The 18,629-nt window shown below is 37.8% G+C and overlaps 1 protein-coding gene across 1 annotated transcript in view; it reads right to left on the bottom strand.

The window, feature by feature from the left end:
* Nucleotides 1–18,629, bottom strand: part of WDFY4 (WDFY family member 4) — a 392,110-nt gene that overhangs the window by 123,015 nt on the left and 250,466 nt on the right. Inside the window, exons 44-47 of the mRNA XM_036734864.1 lie at nucleotides 16,669–16,817; nucleotides 10,743–10,863; nucleotides 7,551–7,636; nucleotides 4,754–4,816 (exon numbers count right to left, since the gene is read on the bottom strand). Of these exons, the coding sequence (XP_036590759.1) occupies nucleotides 4,754–4,816; nucleotides 7,551–7,636; nucleotides 10,743–10,863; nucleotides 16,669–16,817 (419 nt within the window). The remainder of the gene's footprint in view (nucleotides 1–4,753; nucleotides 4,817–7,550; nucleotides 7,637–10,742; nucleotides 10,864–16,668; nucleotides 16,818–18,629) is intronic.

The raw sequence follows: 18,629 nt of genomic DNA, 5'->3' as shown, positions 1-18,629 counted from the left end.
CTACTATCTTCTAGGTGAGGATACTTTCATTGCATAGAATCTTCGAGTACCTGACTTCATTCATCTTCAGAATCATGGAAGCTCATTCAATTCTTCGCTTTAATGCACCGATTTATTTAGTTACTGGTTGATGTGCATCCAGTTCTATATATTTGTCGTCATGCTGACAAAAACACAATACAAAAAAAAAATCCCATCTCCAAGAAACTTGAATACTACCATTCATTGTTAAGTAACAAGTTTCTCCCCTGTACTGAGTGTGTATCAGATGGAAGAGAGCTGGATAAATCAAAGAGTCTGGGTTCAAATTCTAGCTCTGCTCCTTAAGATTCATCTGACTTTGGAGATTCATTTCTCTATAAAGCAAAGGAGTTAAGTTGGATGAGCTCTGAGATCTCTTTCAGTTCAAGCCATTTGCACCTTGTCTCCAGGTATGTTCCCTGGGGTTCTCTGCAACCCTGTTCTCGTATATGCTAACCTGGTTTAAGCTTAATATTAGTCCTATGGTCCTGAGCTCATATACCTGAATGGGAAAAGGAAGAGGATCACATGTAAAATCCTTCAGAAGAAGTAAAAAGATTCCAAATGTTGTACTCATTTGAATATCCTGCCATAATTCACCACCACCCCTCCCATCTTCTTCCCATTTGTCTCTACTAGGAAAAAACAAAACAAAAGACAGCCAGGATCATTTGTTTTAGTGTTATTAAAGGAATATGAGAAAAGGAAAAGGGGGAGGGAGTGAATGGCAGGGACTTCTAGTCTTTGTAATTTTCTTGTAATTAAAGCTGTTTCAAAGAAATATCACTTTTGTGCACAAGAGCAGGTTTTCGACATGCTCTCCCTTCAGGGCATGGTTTGTGGACCAATGGTAGGAAGTGACATAAAGATGCATTTTGCCAGCATATTATCCAAGCACTGAAGCATAACATAGGACAAGGTGCTGGCCAAGATTTAAACATACAGTAATTAACTCAGAACGAATCGCCAGGGGGCCTGTTCAGCTGTCTATTAGCAGCTTCCTGAAGAACCAGAAGGGGGGAAGAATAATTGGTTACATCTTTTCACCCTCCTCTGGGCTAGAAATGTGAAAGAGAAGGCTCTGCCTCCTGGGCACAGATGTGCGCCCGAGAACTTAAGTCTTGATGACCCAACTACAGTTCTGACTGGCCCCCAGCAGAGCTGGGAAAACTCTGCAAGGAGGATTTATTGAAGAAGTGGGATGTATGCCCAGGACTCCTTTTCTAATCAGAGAGTATATAATTATATAATAATGAATTCTTCTTTTATCCAACACCATCTGACACAAAACTACTGTTCTTCTCATATTTACCAAGTGAATCTTCTAACATCATCATACATTTGAAAAGCCTCAGCACAATTATGACAAATTGACTCTGAAACCAGTGGTAAAAAGAGATTCCCTTCTAGGTGTCCAAATAGTATGAAGCCTTTGAAGAAGGAGCAACTTTTCCTGATTCCCTTTTTGCTAAGATTTTCTATAACTCATCCTCTCTAAGATGACCTACAATGCTTTATGTATCAGATCTAGATACAGATAATTTAACAGATCAACAAGCCCATTCATTTCTACACTGAATTAGTATATACTTGCCTTTATTAGCACACTAATGAGCCCTATTATTGGCCTTCATCCTCCAAAAAGTGAGGGTGAGAAGCCAGGTGAGTACCTGATAGCCTTCTGTGGTTGTTTGGGAAAAGAACTTTAGGAAATGAATGACATTGGGCACCACTGTAGTTTGATGGAAAAATGATCAAATCCACCAAATTATGGGAAAGCTTTAGGGCCTAAGTAATGAATTTATAATAATGAGTATGGTATAGAGTCCCAGATATCTTCTAAACTAGGTATGTTTTCTGGGTATCCTATATTTATTTTTCTAGATATAATATATGTAATTGTTGTTCAGTCATTTTCAGTCATGCTCAACTCTCTGTGATCCTATTTGGGGTTTTCTTGGCAGAGATACTGGAGTGGTTTGCCATTTATTTTACAGATGAGGAATCTGAGGCAGACTTAAAGGTTTACATGACTTGCCCAAGGTCACATAGCTAGTAAGTGTCTGAGGTTGGATTTGAACTCAGGAAGATGAGTCTTCCTGACTCTAGACCCAGCATTCTATCCACTGTGCCACCTAGCTGCCCATCTATATATCCAGATGTTGTACATGTAATTATATATGCATTTATATATTTGTATCTGCATATGTGTTTACTTATATTTGTATGATCTCTTCAATAGAACTACTCCCTCCAACAATGCAGAGGGCAACCTTGCCCTCTTATTCCACATGGCTCATGTTAATCTCCTCCTTTAAATCTTTCATGGGGGTCCACCAAGCTAGCAACCTTTCTGTAGTTCTCTGAACATTGTGTGAGTATCAATGGAGTATGCTGTCTGCCCCTTGGTTATCTGTTTTTCTAGCCAATCCATGAAGCCCATAAACATATTTACCCATATCCATGCATATGCAGTCACCCATTACCCTTCTTTCCATACATACATACTTAGGGCAGCTCAAAGCCTTAGGGATTTATTACCAGCTGCACATGCACATAAAGGGTAAAATTTTTAAACAAAGGATTTGGGGCACATGAAGATAACTTCAAAGCTACAGTACCATAATGAAGTGCTTTGCAAAAGCACAGAAGAGCTTTTCCATAGATCACTGTCACTGATCAAGCTATAGTACCATAATGAAGTGCTTTGCGGAAGTGCAAAAGAGCTTTCCCATAGATCACTGGCACTGATCATATTTTCTGTCAAACTACAGAGGTGTTTAGTGGCATCTATATCTTGAAGCCCTTCCCCCAATACAACCACGGAGAGCATTCTGGCATTCATCTCATTTCTCACTCTCATTCTCCCAAAAAGCCTCACCTAGATTCTTTTGTTCTCACTTCCCCAACCTATTTAAGTGAATGACAAGACCAGAGAATTCAGGGAGTGAAATGAGATTAAGGGTTCTGAAGTTTCTGCACAGATACTGTTAGGGTTCTCTGGCAGAGCATCCTGAAATATATTTTGAGAGACTCTGGATCTTTATATAGACCTCAATGAGAGTCATGAAGAATTTTTAATCCTAAATCTGATGTTTGGCACAAATATGGACTATGATCAGACACACATGGTTAAAAGAAGACCTAGGTTTTAATCATAACTCAACATTTTTCATTCTCTGTTTCCTCATCTGTAAACTAGGGTACTTCACAGGGTTAACATGAGCATCAAAGAAGATAACAATGTGTGGAAAATGCTTTGCAAAACGGTTATTATTGAATATTAGTCATTATTAATTAATTGTTTTGTTGCTGCTAAAAGAAAAAAAATAACGTAATCTTAGCCTGGAGAACTCCGTTTAGATTATACTTGATGCCTTTATCAGGATCAGGTAGTTCATAGCTTTGGCTGTAGACATAAAGAACTATTAGACTGCCTTTATCAGGGAGAGGCTTTCTTGTCACTGCACCATAGCAGTTGGTCACAATCATTCATAATTCCTTATTGCAATGCAGCAGCCCTGCCTTCAAAGAAAACTATAAACAGAAGGCACTTACCACCCATGAAGTTTCCTGGATATTGGAATGACCCTATATCCTCAAACCCTAATGGTTTTTCAATTTCTTTGATATTTACCTTGAACTTGATCAATCTTTTGGAAATAATTTCAAACTCAATTTTCCCAATCATCCTTTAATAAGCAATATTTATAAAATATTTCATGCATGGCTCCATTATTAAGCACAATGCCAGTTTGCCAGTTATAATTCCTTCATAAATATGTATCTTAATGAGACACTTTAAAGGATCTAGAAGCAGAGGGGGATGTGGTTAAGTTTAATTAGATACAGTATCACATGTAAATAAGAAAATGCAGGAGAATGAAGATAAAACATGAATATTTACTGAAAATAGGGGCAGGCTGTTACATGTACATCCAATGGTGGGGTCGGGGGGGGAGGTTGTGTTGAAAAATAACATTGCATTTCCCTTTCAATCAATTAAATAAGCAAAGAATAAGTATTTAATAAATTCCTACTATGTTGCAGGAACTCTGCTAGGCACTGGGGACACAAAGACAAAAATGAAGTACTCGTCCCTCAAAGAGGTCATATTTATCTGAGAAAACAAAATGTACATATGTATGTATGTATGTGTGTATGTGTGTGTATAGGGGTGTGTGTGTGTGTGTGTGTGTGTGTGTGTGTGTGTTATACAAAGAATAAGGACTGGTCCTCTGAGTTCTTTTGGTACAGGGAGCTCCTGGATGAGGGAATTGCCTTCACCAGGGCCGTCAAGTTTCTTTTCTGTGACTTGCCGTATACATACAAAATCAAAAGAAAAATACAAGGTAATTTGGGAAGGCACCAGCAGCTGGAGGGATCAGGAAAAGTCTCATGTAAATGGTTGTGTTTGAGCTACATTTTGAAAGAAACTAGGGATTCTGAGAGCTGGAGGTGACAACCGAGCATATCTTCCTTACCAGAAAAAGAAACCCATTTCATTGAGTAAAGGAGATTTCAGGTAGGAAGGGGACAAGGATAACTCTAATAGACTCAGGGGCAGGGCCAGGATTGAGTGAATGTATAGTCTAAGATGGGTAAGTAGACAAGGTAGAAAGGAAGAAAATGTGCCACTCCACTTGAAACTGGTACATTTTCCATCAAATAAAGGTAACTATTGAGTGTAACAGGTGTCTAAAGATCACATGTGGTAAGCCCCATGTTTTACCTTATATTGAGTGATTCTTCTGTGACGCCTTTCCCTTTTAAGCCAGGTTGTAATGAACGAAAGCTACACAAAAAGAAGAACATTTGAATGGGCATTAATCACTAATCTTCCTTCTGACCGTTGATATTTTCAGAGCCTTAAAATGGTGACTGCAGAATCTTTCCTGCACTTAATTTCTTCTTGTTATTTGTTGCAGCATAACATGAAATATATGAAAAGGAGTCTTCCTCCTCTTGCCTAAAATCTTCCTCATCACATACCCTCATCCCAAGGCATTGGGTATCATGGTTTTATGAGGGTGCCCCCTCCAAAGAAGCAAGGTTCAGTTCCATCAAGTGGTTAGCAATTCTAATGCCTTGGCTGATTTAAGATTATAGGATTATAGTTTGAGAGTTAAAAGGGCTTTTGGAAATCTTCTGTTCCAACTTTTTCACTTAATAGCTGAGGAAACTGAGGCCTACAGAAGTGAAGTGAATTGTTAAAAAAACAGGTAATCCCAAGCAGCAGAGCTGGGATTTAAACACAGGAATTTTTGGCTACCAAGTCAGTGGTTTTTATTCAGCATTATTTAATGCTTCTACTAAGGGAGGAGAAATAGCCCCATTACTCGGGACATCAGTACCGTCTCCTGTCTAAAAGCCATTCCATTTTCTAGTGCATCCAGGCATGCGGCTCACATGCAATGGAGAATATGGGATAGAGGGGTGCAGGGATCACAAGCTCTCATCCCCTAGGCATGCTCTAAGTGAAAATTCATGGACACAAGGTCGCAAGTATTTACAAAGGTAAGCCACATAAATAGGAACTGGCTCCAGGCAAGATGGATCTCACACTGGACTGAACTTGTAGCAAATTCTCAGTCACAGTTTTTCCTTTCATTAAGCACTTTACAATTTCACTTGGTACATTTCAGCTACTTTGGTAAACGAGAGCAAGATCTTAGCGTTGTACTCTGCATGGTACAGTTCTCAAAGCAAATTCCATCTTCAGTAAAGATAATGTACACGAGGGGTTAAGCGCTTGGACATTGTCGCTTAAGACAGGACCTTCCTGAGAGGCCTGAATAAAATCACGTGAGCTCTACCATGTGACTGGATTATGATTATTGCTATTATGGTTACGTGTATTGTTGCTGCTGCTGCTTCTGTCTAGACAGATTTCATACACACACACACACACACACACACACACACATGCGTACATAGTGACTTCCCCTTATCACAAGCCCCATCATGGTGTTGGTGTGAACCAGAAACTTGTCCTGGTTTATACTAGTGGAGAGATGTCTCGAGGCACTGGGAGGTTAAGTGATTTCCCTGTGGTTATGCATCTCATAGGTGACTCATTGGATAGAGTGCTGAGCCTAGAGTTATGGAGACCTGGGTTCAAATCTGTCCTCAGACACTTACTAGCTTTGTGAGCCTGGACAAGTTACTTAACCTCTGTCTGCCTCAGTTTCCTCATCTGTAAAATAAGCTGGAGAAGGAAATGGCAAACCACTCCGATATCTTTACCGAGAAAACCCCAAAGGGGGCCATGAAGAGTCAGACATGACTGAAAGTAAATGGACAACGGCAACAATAAGAAATGCATCTAGTACATATTATAGGCAGGTCTTGAACCTGAATGTTTCTGGTTTTAAAGCTGTCACTACGGGGAGACAGATAGATAGAGAGTCTGTGTTCAAATCCTGACTCCATACTCTGGACTTCAGTTTTCTCAAACTCCTTGAAGTTCCTACCCAGCTCTAAATCTATGATCCTGCGATCCTGTAAATTATGGAAATACTGCTTCTATATTTATCTGTCTATCTGTCTATCTGTCTGTCTGTCTGTGTTATATATTGCAGGGAGAAAACATGAAATAGGTGTTCATCACTGTGCACATGCACTATTTGTAGTCTGAAATGAATTTTGAAGACAATGCAGATGACATGAGATAAAGTGTGATCTCAGAGCAGTCTATTTAAAATATCAGAAGTGAGAAAGAAGAAAAAAACAGGCTTCCTTCTTTATAAAAAATATCAGTGTAGAAGTGGGAGACAGTATCTGTTATTTGGAAATCTTTCAAATTAAAGACTTAATTGAAACATCTCATACTAGACAAGAGAGATTTGAAAGGAAACCTGCATTTTAATGATGTGAATTAGATTTTTAAAAAGAAAGCAGTTGATAGTTGAGAGTAAAGAAATAGAAAAAAAGTCATAGTGTTGGAAGGGATGTTAATTAACCATCTAGTCCACATTTTTTCCCCTTCAGCCATGGCTTCTCTTGACACCTTCAGATCAACCATAGGGAAACAGCCAACCTAAATACCTAAGACTAAAGCTTGAGGACATTTCACAATTTTCCTTCATTGACAGAGAGGAGGAATGGTGTCTCATCTTGCTTTCACTACTTCAATCCATGAATTTATTGTTGTTATGCACATCAAAACTCCCTCATACTTTAGGAGGAGACAGTTGCAAAAATTGTACCACCTGTTGGACAGTCCTGTAGTGATGAGTCTCTCTCACCTTATGGGGGAAGAGGGGCTAGGTTACTATTCAAATGATAATCTCTCTTTGGCCCATAGTCTGTAGGAAACCCAGGCCTACCTCCACGCCAATATGAAACATCTGAATAAGACTTTGGGACAGATTGTCCATCATTGTCATGTTGTAAATGGCTATCATATACTTGTGGTCATTCTTCCTCCAGCCTTCTCCTCCCCTGGTTAACTTATCTAATCTCTTTAACATTTCCTTCCCCACCCTCCATACAGATCTAATTTCACAAATATTTAACCCAGTCATTACCTCTTGAAGGCTTTGCTCCTGTCATTGTTATGGAAGACAAGAAACTTGGAATAACCATTTCTGAAGAAGATTTCCAAGGCAATCTCCTGTCAAAAAATAATTTTGTTTTTACTGACTTTATTGATATCTAGATGGTGAAAGGAGAATGTAAGCTCTCTGAAGGCCAGGGATGTTTTCATTTTTGCCTTTGTAACCCCAGCACCCGGCATAGAGCTAGGGACAAAGTTGATACTTAATAAATATTTTTTAATGTGAATTTTTGTCTTTGTATGACTAGTGTGTGTCACTAAATACTAATTGAATCTAATTGAATTGAATAAAAGAATATGGGGACAAACACATTTTCTCTTTCCATGTCAAAGGGATACTCCTTAAATGAAGTAACATTTATATAATACTTTGCAAACTTTAAAAAATTACATAAATGCTGGTAATTATTATTAGCATAATTGGAGTCGCAAGAAATATAAAGGGACAAGAGGAGTTAATTCACTTGCATTTCTTACCAACTGGTTTTTATTATTAGTTCCTATATAGTTCTATGAGGGAGCGTTCATAAAATATTTTTATAGAACATTTTTAAAATATTTGAATATTTATTCAAATTTATAAAATATTTTTTTAAAATATTAAAAATAATTTTCATAAAAGACTTCACCAAATGCCCATTAGGTATATGGAGTACAGGGTACACAGCAGATCAGTAAATAAAAACTCAGAGACTTTAACCAGGGAAGTCTAATGTAGCATAATTCCCAATTTAAGGTGACCACAGTAAATGAATTGTCCAAGGACATGACGCATAGCTAAAGCTTTGGATTTGGTCAGTGTTTGGTCTATTGAAAGCATTCCCTTATCCAGACATGAGAGTGAGACACCAATTTGATATCACTTCCAATCTGGCCATATTTTATGAGGATAAACAAACTCCGATTATCACTTATTCTATTGATCATCTCCAAATCGTACCTAAAAATTGCAATTATTTTATGAGCTGTTTCTGTCAAAATGAAGCAAGGGACTCTTTCTCACCCTTGCTGTCATTTAATAGGTAAGTTCCCCTAAGCCAAACTAAGGATACCTTGATGTAAATCTCTTGACCATTAAATTACATTTCTAAAATTCCTTATTCTGTTTATGATAATAAGACTCAACATTTTCCCCCAAGTAGCATGATTTTATAGACATTTTTGGGTGGGGGTATGGATTAGTTCAATATGGCTTCCAGCATATTCCAATACTTGTTTTTAAAATAAAGAGAATATTTGTAGACCATATTTTTAGACCTGAATGGGCCTATAACTGACTCTGACAGCTAAAAAGTGACATTTTGTTATTTCTTCTTATATCAAAAAAAGATAATGTAGTGAATTTTTGTTTTTGTATAATAGTCATTCCTAGATATACATATACTCAATGAGCCCTAATGCATAATCCACAAACGAGTGAATGGTCTTAAACAGTTAAGTTAAACTGTCCAATAGAATGACGTCATTTATCAGTGTATGCACTGCTTCATGAGGTTAGTACCCCTCTCTAGCAAAAGGAGGAATTACTTAATATTCAGCTTCATTTTACTATTCTTTCTTTTGCTTTATTGTAGAATGGTCTTAAACAGTTAAGTTAAACTGTCCAATAGAATGACGTCATTTATCAGTGTATGCACTGCTTCATGAGGTTAGTACCCCTCTCTAGCAAAAGGAGGAATTACTTAATATTCAGCTTCATTTTACTATTCTTTCTTTTGCTTTATTGTAGATCTGATGTTATTCTCATGAGAAAGAGTGACTCTAAAAATGAGAGAACACTCTCACAGTGCTAGCTTTCATTCCTGCCTAAACTTGTCTAAGGCAGATGGGCTTAAAGTTACTGGGAGAACATCAGAGTACTGCTCTGTCTATGTCAGGACACAGGGATATCCTTAGTCATCAATTTCTAATCTGACTAAGGTTGAATTCTTCTTTTATTCTGCTTGCAAAAGAAGCAGTCTGAGGAATTTTATAAGGTAAGAAGTAAGGTGATAGTGGGGAAGGCCGAGATCATTCTGAGAGTGGCCAGGCCTTTGTTACATGCTTAAGGTACAGAGCCGAGATCTTGATGGTAAAGAGTCTATGTGTCTCCTAAGGTAGTATTTTTGAGAACAGTTATTTGATGAGGTAGGGAGGTAGGGACCATTAGATTGTCCATTAGATTATGAGCTCCTTCTCTAAATTGTAAACTCCTTGAGTCAGGGTCTGCCTTTTGTCCATTTTTGCATCCGCAGTGTTTACAGAGTGCCTGGCACATAGTAGGCACTTAATAAACGTTTATTGATTGATTGATTGATTGAATAGGGCAGTCGCTCCCCATTCCCATGCTGATTCTTATGAATCATTGTGACTATATATCATGGAAGTCAGGATTCCTCTACTCCCTTCAGTGGGAACTAAATCCAGGTAGCCAACTGTCCAAGAAAGTTTTTAGGGAAGGACATTTTACTAGTGTTCTCAAAAACAGTCTTTTGTTTGCCAATATGTAGCTGGATCAGAGATGAAGAGCTGCAATTTTTGAGTCAAATGGCCTTGTCACAAGAGAAAAATTAACTGACACCTCAGTTGGAGTTATGATGCACCAGGACATCTGGGACTATGAGACTTTGCCTGGGCATCTAAGAAGATAGTTCCAAAAAGCATTTCCAGAGAATTTCAAAATTGGAGAGAACCTTAAGACATCTAGTTTAATTTACACCTAAGTGAGAATCCTTACTCTATCAAATCCAACAAATAATGACAAAATCTCTGTCTAAAGATCACCAAGGAGGGGGGATTCCACTATATCCCCATTTCACTTTGGCATTGCTCCAACTATTGGGAACTTCTCCCTGATATTAAGTATATATTTGCCTGTTTGCACCTTATATCCATTACTTCTAGTTCTGCCTTCTGGGGCCCAAGCAGAACACAGCTAATCCCTCTTTCACAGAACAATCCTTCAAATACTTGAAGACAGTTGTCATGTCCTCTGTGTTTTAGGTTAAATGACCCCAGTTCTTTCAAATAGTTCCCATAGAGCATTCTTTCCTCATTACTTAGATCGAAGTAATCAAAATCGTCCTTTGAAACCTGGGGATATTTAAAATAGCTGAAATTTGAGAGCTTTTCTTCCTCTAACTCAGTGCTTTTCATACTTGTGGTATCCTTGGTTAGTACATACCTGTAGCAGAAAACGCATCAGTTGTATCTCCTTAATGTCACTATAGGAATATCGATGGCAAGCGTAATGATCTAAAGGCCGGTCTTTGCTGCACATATTGAAAATAAATGGATCGCTGATACTGGAGGAAAATAAAAGTCAAAATAATTTTAGTATTCAAAATAAAACAAATGGAAAATAAACAAGTTGGTTCATCTACAAGAAAAAGTTTGCTTCTTGGGTTGTTTTCTAAATTTAATATCATACATAGGTAAGGTAGCTCATTTTTAGCATGTGGTGCTAACAAAGTAGAGGATTTGGGTTGAAGCCCTAGTAGAGGCTGATCTGTAAAATAAAGAAAAAATAATAGTTTTTGATGGAACAAGCATCTTGCTGCCTTTGCTACCACTTCACTGTCTTAAGTATAACATAATTTCCTTAAAGTGTAAGGGTTTATTAGCGTACAAATTAACGCAATTGAACAATGAAAAGCAATTAAAATAGAACCTGTCTTGAATGACTTCAGACACAAGCCCTGGTAAATATTTCTGATTTCTGGATACTTGTCCCTGCTCAGAAGATAAGTCCTGCTCATTACCTGGGCATTTGTTCAGTCTGTCTCCTCTGTCTCTCCATTTTTCTTTGTCTCTCTGTCTCTGGTTCTCTCTCTTTCTATGTCTCTCTCTCTCACTTCTTTGACTTTTTCTCTCTCTAATGAACTAGCCAAAAAGTCTACATTTTCTGTTTAGCTGAATTCTGTCTTTCCCACTCCTAGCTGGGAATTACTCTAAGTTTCCTTAATCACCCAAGCGAACAGTAGCTCTTGAACTAAGCCAGCCTACTTCTGGCCCCTGGTTAAAGCAGAATAGTTGCCAAAGCCTAGTTCTCTAAAGCCTCTGAGCCACCACCAGCCCAAGTTAGCCTTCAGATTTTACATAAACCTCCAATTAACTCATCCCTTATTCTTTATTTTCTACTCAGAACTCTGGGTTCTTCTTTCACTCTGACCTGTTATTTAGATGGACCTCGTTGTTCGCTGTAGGATGATTGCTTATAGATCAACATATATGGTAACTTAGCCTGTATACACAAAATGACATGTTTATCTCTACCACAGCTATATACATCACACACACACACACACACACACACACACACACACACACAATTCTGAGAATTGGAAAGGGCAGGAGTAGTGCAACCATTGTTGTCCTTCATACAATCACAGAAAGGAGCCAGATTCATGCTGCTTTATCCTATTCTTAGTCATACTTGGAGATGAACATGCCATGGACTTGTAGATGACTGGTCAGTGGGGCCCAAAGTATCTAAAAGTAGGAGTCCAGCTCCTTGGAGGAGTCTGGGTGATAGCACATATCTAGAAAGATGGCGTTCAAGGACAAAAGGTCAATAAGCACAGGGAGGGTCATGAAAACACCCTCAAATCAAAACGCAAACCCGAATTCCAAATTTGAACATTCTATGGCAAGAGGAAGGCAGTTTACAGAACATGAAATCTAAATAGACTGGCTGAGGTCAGCGGCAGAAGATCCAAACCAAGTAGAAGGTTGAGAAACAAAAAGCAAAATCCAAGGAAGTTGGCCAATGCCTATGTTCAGACATTGATAAGAAGTAGAAGGAATAGGCCAGGGTGACTGAGAGCATTCCTCTGGTCCCATGTATTTTGAAGATAGATGCTAGCTTTGCTTTGATCTCATCTTCTTTCTTTTGGGGTTTAGGCAGACAAAAGCAAACAGATATTTGCTGAGTACCAAAGAGAGGGTTTATTTCATAACTTTCAGCATGGTTAGAAAAGCTGCAAATGGCAGAGAAGCTGAGCTGAACAACAGAACCTCACAGGTCCCTAATGTCCTGATCTTTATGTGTCTGAGTTTCTTCATTTGTAAAGTGGGTATAATAATATCTACTTTATTTGTTCTGGGAATCAAATAAGATAATGGAGGTATGGTGCTTTGTAACTCTAAAGTGTTGTAAAATGGGAGTTATTGTTACTATCTTATCTAACATTTAAGAAAATAAAGAGGGAATCTTTGGAAAACCCAAAGGATTATGACGTGAAAGAATATTCTTTATGCGACTTCTTTTAACCTTAGTTGGGAATTCTCTAGGAATGATACCCCAATTGCCCAGTGGATACTTTTAATAATCATATAGGAATGTCTAACTATTATGTATGTATGTAGTATTGATGGTTTCCAAAAATCTTGTCGTGCATTAATTTGACCCTCACAGCAACCCCCAATGAGATAAGCACTGTGGAAATTATTATCAGCTCCGTTTACCTAAAATTACATTACTAATAGAAAGAAGAGTCAAGATTCAAATACAGGCCTTCTGATCTCAAATCTAATCCTCTCACTAGAGATGAACAAAAGTGAAAAGCCACATAGAACTGCTAGAGAATTTGCACATTATATATAAACTATGTCAATATGATATGGAGAGGCGGTTTAGCTAGAGAAGGAAAAAAATTCTGAAATATATAGAATTATATGGCTGGCCTCAAAATGATTGTCACAAAAGTGAGTCAGAATTGGGACTTATAATGTTGTTAGTACAACCATGTTTGAACCTCTGTGTGAATGTCATCTTCTGGGGCTTCAAAGAAATAAATGTGAGTTCATTTCCTTTGAGGGCAGTAAGTTAAAAGGAGCAGATGTGTCCATGGCTTTCCTTATGTAAGCTGAAGCCAGATTTAATCGGCTGTTGTTCACAATTCTTTGCCATGATTGGTTGTCATGGTATCACCAAATAAACCTCTGAAATGGCTTTACCTATTATCTTCATTGAGTTTGTTAACAAACTCTATGCTATCCCTGGAACACATAATTGGCCTAATGAATGAATATAATATATAATATAATTCATCCATGAATGAAGCATGAACACAGTTTTTTTTTTTTATCAGAACTGATGCTAGAAGACAATAGTCTAAAATTGTTAACTTCTGCCACAAAACACAATTGCTCTAAAAGAGTTCCTTGATTCATAAGATAATGAATTGGATGGTTTGGATTGTATAGAAAAAACATCAGATCCACTGCACTGCCAATGTGGGGGTGGTGAACTTAAGACGAAAGAAATGAACTTATCACACACAAGTCCAAACAGCTTCCCTATGCTTCAAGATTTATGTAAAAATATATGAGAAACAATTAAAGTGAACCAATGTACAATCAGGGCAAGAATACTTGTAATTGCCAAGAAACCCATTAGCAATACTGTCCTTGATAGAAGAGGCAAAATCTTTAAGTTTCCAAACCAAATTTGGATAAAGTTGATTATGTTCTTGGAAAAAAAAAGGTTTCCAGTTCTTATAAATTTCATTTCTAGAATATTTGTTTTCATATATTTAGAAACAATGGAATGGACTGTGCATCTAGTTTTTTGTTCTGGTAAGAGAGCATCTCAAACTGATTGTCTTTGAGAAACTCAGATAATTTTTTGGCCATCTTCCTAAATTACAATCACCTCTTTGAGGTAGGTTGGGTAAAAATGATACCCTAAAAACAAAACTAATAAAATTCTCCAGTTATATTAAAAATGAAAATGTATTTTTGTACTCTTTCCTAACTGTACTTTGAGAAATTGAATTGCCATCTGTAATATTTATCCTTTATTGTTACAGATTGGAGGAATGTCTGTATTTGGCAATTTAATTTCTATTTAAAATCCAGAGAAACCCAATTTGATCATTATTAGATTCATCTCATAAATGTAATTTCTCTGATCGATAAGATATCATCTAGCACTAACTAGATTTAAACCAGGACTGGAAAGTGAAACAGTAGCTCATTCCAGTCTTTACCTGCACATGCTATTTCTACAGCTAGAGTAGAGAATGTTCACAATATTTTGAGAAAGCCAAGTCTACAAACCCATTTTCAATATTGATCAGTATTAATAAAACATGAGCAATAAGATGGTAGGAGTGCGCCAAGTATTAATTACGATCCCTACTGCCTTGGAGAAACATAGGACTTTCATCAATTGGGTACAGCAAAAGACCTTTTTAAACGAACGTTCTACATAAATAAAAGATGGAGATTAGCAAAGGAGGAAATGCCAAACATCTTCGAGCAATTTTGAATCAAAGGGGGTAGATAGACTGATTCCCTCCCCTGTCCCATTTCCCTCATTTCCTTCCTTTCTCCTTCAATTCCTATTCCCTGTTCTAGGTTTAAAAAGTTATGAAAATGGACTGTTAAATGCCCACACTCAGTGGTCAACTGGTTAAGACTAGTCTCCAGTAGTCAAGGTTTGTGGCCTGGAGAGCATTTACTCTTTGAATAATCTGGAATTGCAGGGTTTTTTTTAAAGAGGCAAGAACTAGATTTTGCTGAAAATTTTTGCATGCCTAAGAAGCCATGCAAACCTTCAAATATTTTGATATATATACCTAGGAATTAGAAGCAAAAGATTTTCAGACTTTAACTAACATGAAGACATGTCATAAAAAGATACTGTGCAAACTAAATAAATAAATCATGAATTATTACTATAAAGACAAATGATTGGTTCCCCTCTGCCCCAGTTCCCCATGTGTCTACTCTGTCTAGCTATCAAAAATTGGTCCATCTTTCAAGGGTCAATTCCAATCCCACTTTTGTGATGAAGCTTTCTGATGCACCTAAGTCAGACACAATCTCTCAACCTTGAAGTCTTAATATGGATACCACATATCTGGCACTGTTACATACATATGTTTTGATTATAAGCTCCTAAAGGAAGGGACCATGTGCTATATGTCTTCCTCTCCTGAAAATTACAGTGTTTTCTGGTTAATAAAAATGTATTGAGGCTGATGCCGATGTTGGAAAGGAGCTAAATGCTAAATAAACATTCAACCAAGGAATATGAAGCGCTTCCACCATCAAGGCACATTGCAAGATGCTAGAGAAATAACAACAAAATGAACCCAAATGTCCCTGTCCTCAAAGATGGGAGATATTAGTACAAACACATGGAAATAGGAGACAGAATGCTGAGTTTGTGGAAGAGCTAGTAGTACAGGAAAGAGGGAAAGTATAGACATTCTTATCTTTCACTGCTAATGTGTCAAGTTAGAGATATTTTATGCTTTCTCACCCTAACATCAAACACCTTTTATGGGGCAAGGGATTTGAAAAATGGATGGACAGTTTAATTATCAGTTTAATTTCACTTATCTCATGCATCAGATATTCTAAACCACAGCAGGAATGTATAACGCTCAGTTTCAAGAATGGAGAAAAATGAAAAAAAAGATGCTCCATTCCCAGTTATTATTTAGGTAAATATAGGGGAGTCTTCAAAGTTATCCCACAAGCTCATTTCTTATCTTCCATGAAATGCTCATGATAAAACCTCTGAAATTAAACACATTTAATCTGAAAATAAACTAAAGAAAGGTTACTCTTTACATTGTGATTCATTTTATATCTGGATGGGCACCCTAAGTAACCAGTGAAATTTCACCTATGTAAAACTACATCAGTGTTTTAGTAGATTAGCAGTTTTAGGGCAGGTATGTGGTGGCATAGTGTATATAGAGTGCCAGGCTTTGAGTCAGAAAGACTCATCTTCTTGAGTTCAAATCTGGCCTCAAACACTTACTAGCTGTGTGACCCGGGGCAAGTCACTTAACTGTGTTTGCCTCAGTTTCCTCATCTGTAAAATAAGCTGGAGAAGGAAATGGAAAATCACTCCAGTGTCTTTGCCAAGAAACAAAAACAAACAAAAAACCCAACCAAATAGGGTCAGGAAGAGTCATACAGGACTGAAGTGACTGAACAGCAACAACAACAAAAGAACAAAAGTAAATGGAAAGTGGGAGCCAACCTGGCCCTTGATTCTATCTTTGCAACCACTTCCAGTATAAAGCTGTAGCAGAACCTACTGAGAAGACTGTGCGTGACCTCTGCCTTGAAAGAACATAGAGACTCACTTGGACAAGCAGTGTTTGGTACAGTAGACATCACCCAGGGGAGAAAGGGTGAAGTTTTCACAGATGTAGAAATGTTGCTGGCTGAAGAGTAGCACTCCTTCTGATACCACGTGTCCTTGGACAATCACCACAGAATGCTTCACTGACACCTAGGAGAAAATCAGTCAATCAATTGATAAACATTTTTAAATGCCTCCTACGTGCCAAGTACTGTGCTAAGCACTGGGGACACAAAAGGAGGCAAAAGACAGTCCCTGCTCTCAAGGAACTTACAATCTAATGGAAAACAAGGCAGGAAACCAAAATATGGTCATGAAAAATTGAGAAAGCAAGTCAATAAATCTGATTTTGAATCAAGTTTCTTGTTCCCATGAGGGGAGGTACAACCCATTCGGGCACTTATTGCCTGTATTAGCTATCACCAACCTGTGATTCCCAGACCCCCTCAGTAGAAACAGAGTGTTTTTGGAAGGGTCCATGAATCCACATGCTCACCAACTGTAGTAATGTGTCCACCCAGGAAATTTTCTTTGACATTTAATAAAAGGTGTAGGGGGAGGAGTGGGATGGGGATAGGGTCTGGATACCTGAAAAGGGTCTGAACTGCTCTTCTCTGTGATTTCGCTGCTGTGCTATTACGTAAATTTTCATGTGTTGCGTGATAGCCCTCTCCAGCTCGCTTGAATTCTCCGTATGCTGATGTCATAACCTTCTTTGTATCTCATAATATTGAGCACATATTTGCACACTGTGCAGAAGAAGCAAGGGATAATAGAAAGCAAACTCAATTTAGAGATGAAAGACCTTGGGCAGCTAGGTGGAGCAGTGATTAGAGCACTGGGTCTGGAGTCAGGAAAACCTGAGTTCAAATTCAGCCTCAGACACTGCCTAGCTGTGTGCCCCTGGGATCAATCACATAATTTCTCTTGCCTCAGTTCCCTCACCTGTAAAATGGGGGATAATAACAGCGCCTACCAGGCAAGGCTGTTGTAAGGATCAAGTAAGACAGTAACTATGAACTGCTTAGCATAGCCTGGCACCTAGTAAGTGCTAGATAAATGTTAGCTATTATTATTATTAGTGCTTTTATTATATCAAGCTTCAGACACTATCCTGGTGACCCTAGGTGAGTCCCTTGACCTCTGCTTGGCTCAGTTTCCTCAGTTGTAAAAATAAATAATATAATGTAAATATTAATATATATAATGTATATTATATATTATACAATATATAGTATATATTATACATATATATGTATATATATATATATATGTAAAATGCAAAAATAACAGCCCCTGCCTCACAGTGTTGTGAGGATTAGATAATATATTTGTACAGCGCTTAGCCTGGCATGTTGCGGGCATGATATAAATGCTTTTTCCCTTCCCCTCCCCAGCCCTACCTGTAATACTTATTTGAACTTTAACCCTCAGAAAATCCTGCATCTATCTGAACTTCAATTCCCTTATCTGTGAAGCAGGAAGAAGAAGAGTTATACCGCATAGCTCAAAAGGATGCTGTAAAAAAGTATATACATGGGATATGTTCTTATAACTGTTATTAATACATAGATAGCTTTTATAAAGTTATTAAAGGAATCAAGGAATGAGTGGGCTTAGTAGACGAATTGGGCCTTTCAGTGAATATGGCATGGCTAAGAGATATTATAAGACAATGGGAATGAAGCTAGATAGGATCTCTGCTGGGGGCTTCCTGGTCAATTTTTTGCCTGGGACTTAAGGTTATATTCACAGACGCAGGAGGTATATTTTCTCTTCCTTTCCCCCTGATAGTTGTATCCCTTAGTCTCCCCCTATTCCAAGGATTCTTAATCTTATTTGTGTCTTAGACTCCTTTGTTAGTTTAGTGAAGTTTATGAGCTCTTTCTCAGAATAATGGTTTATTGATTACAGTCATAATCAAAAGAAATGTCAAATTTCACTTTAGATGTTGGTGAAAAT

This window comes from Trichosurus vulpecula, chromosome 8 (assembly GCF_011100635.1).
Source record: "Trichosurus vulpecula isolate mTriVul1 chromosome 8, mTriVul1.pri, whole genome shotgun sequence".
NCBI classification, from domain to species: Eukaryota; Metazoa; Chordata; class Mammalia; order Diprotodontia; family Phalangeridae; genus Trichosurus; species Trichosurus vulpecula.
This window is presented reverse-complemented; position numbering and strand designations above follow the sequence as displayed.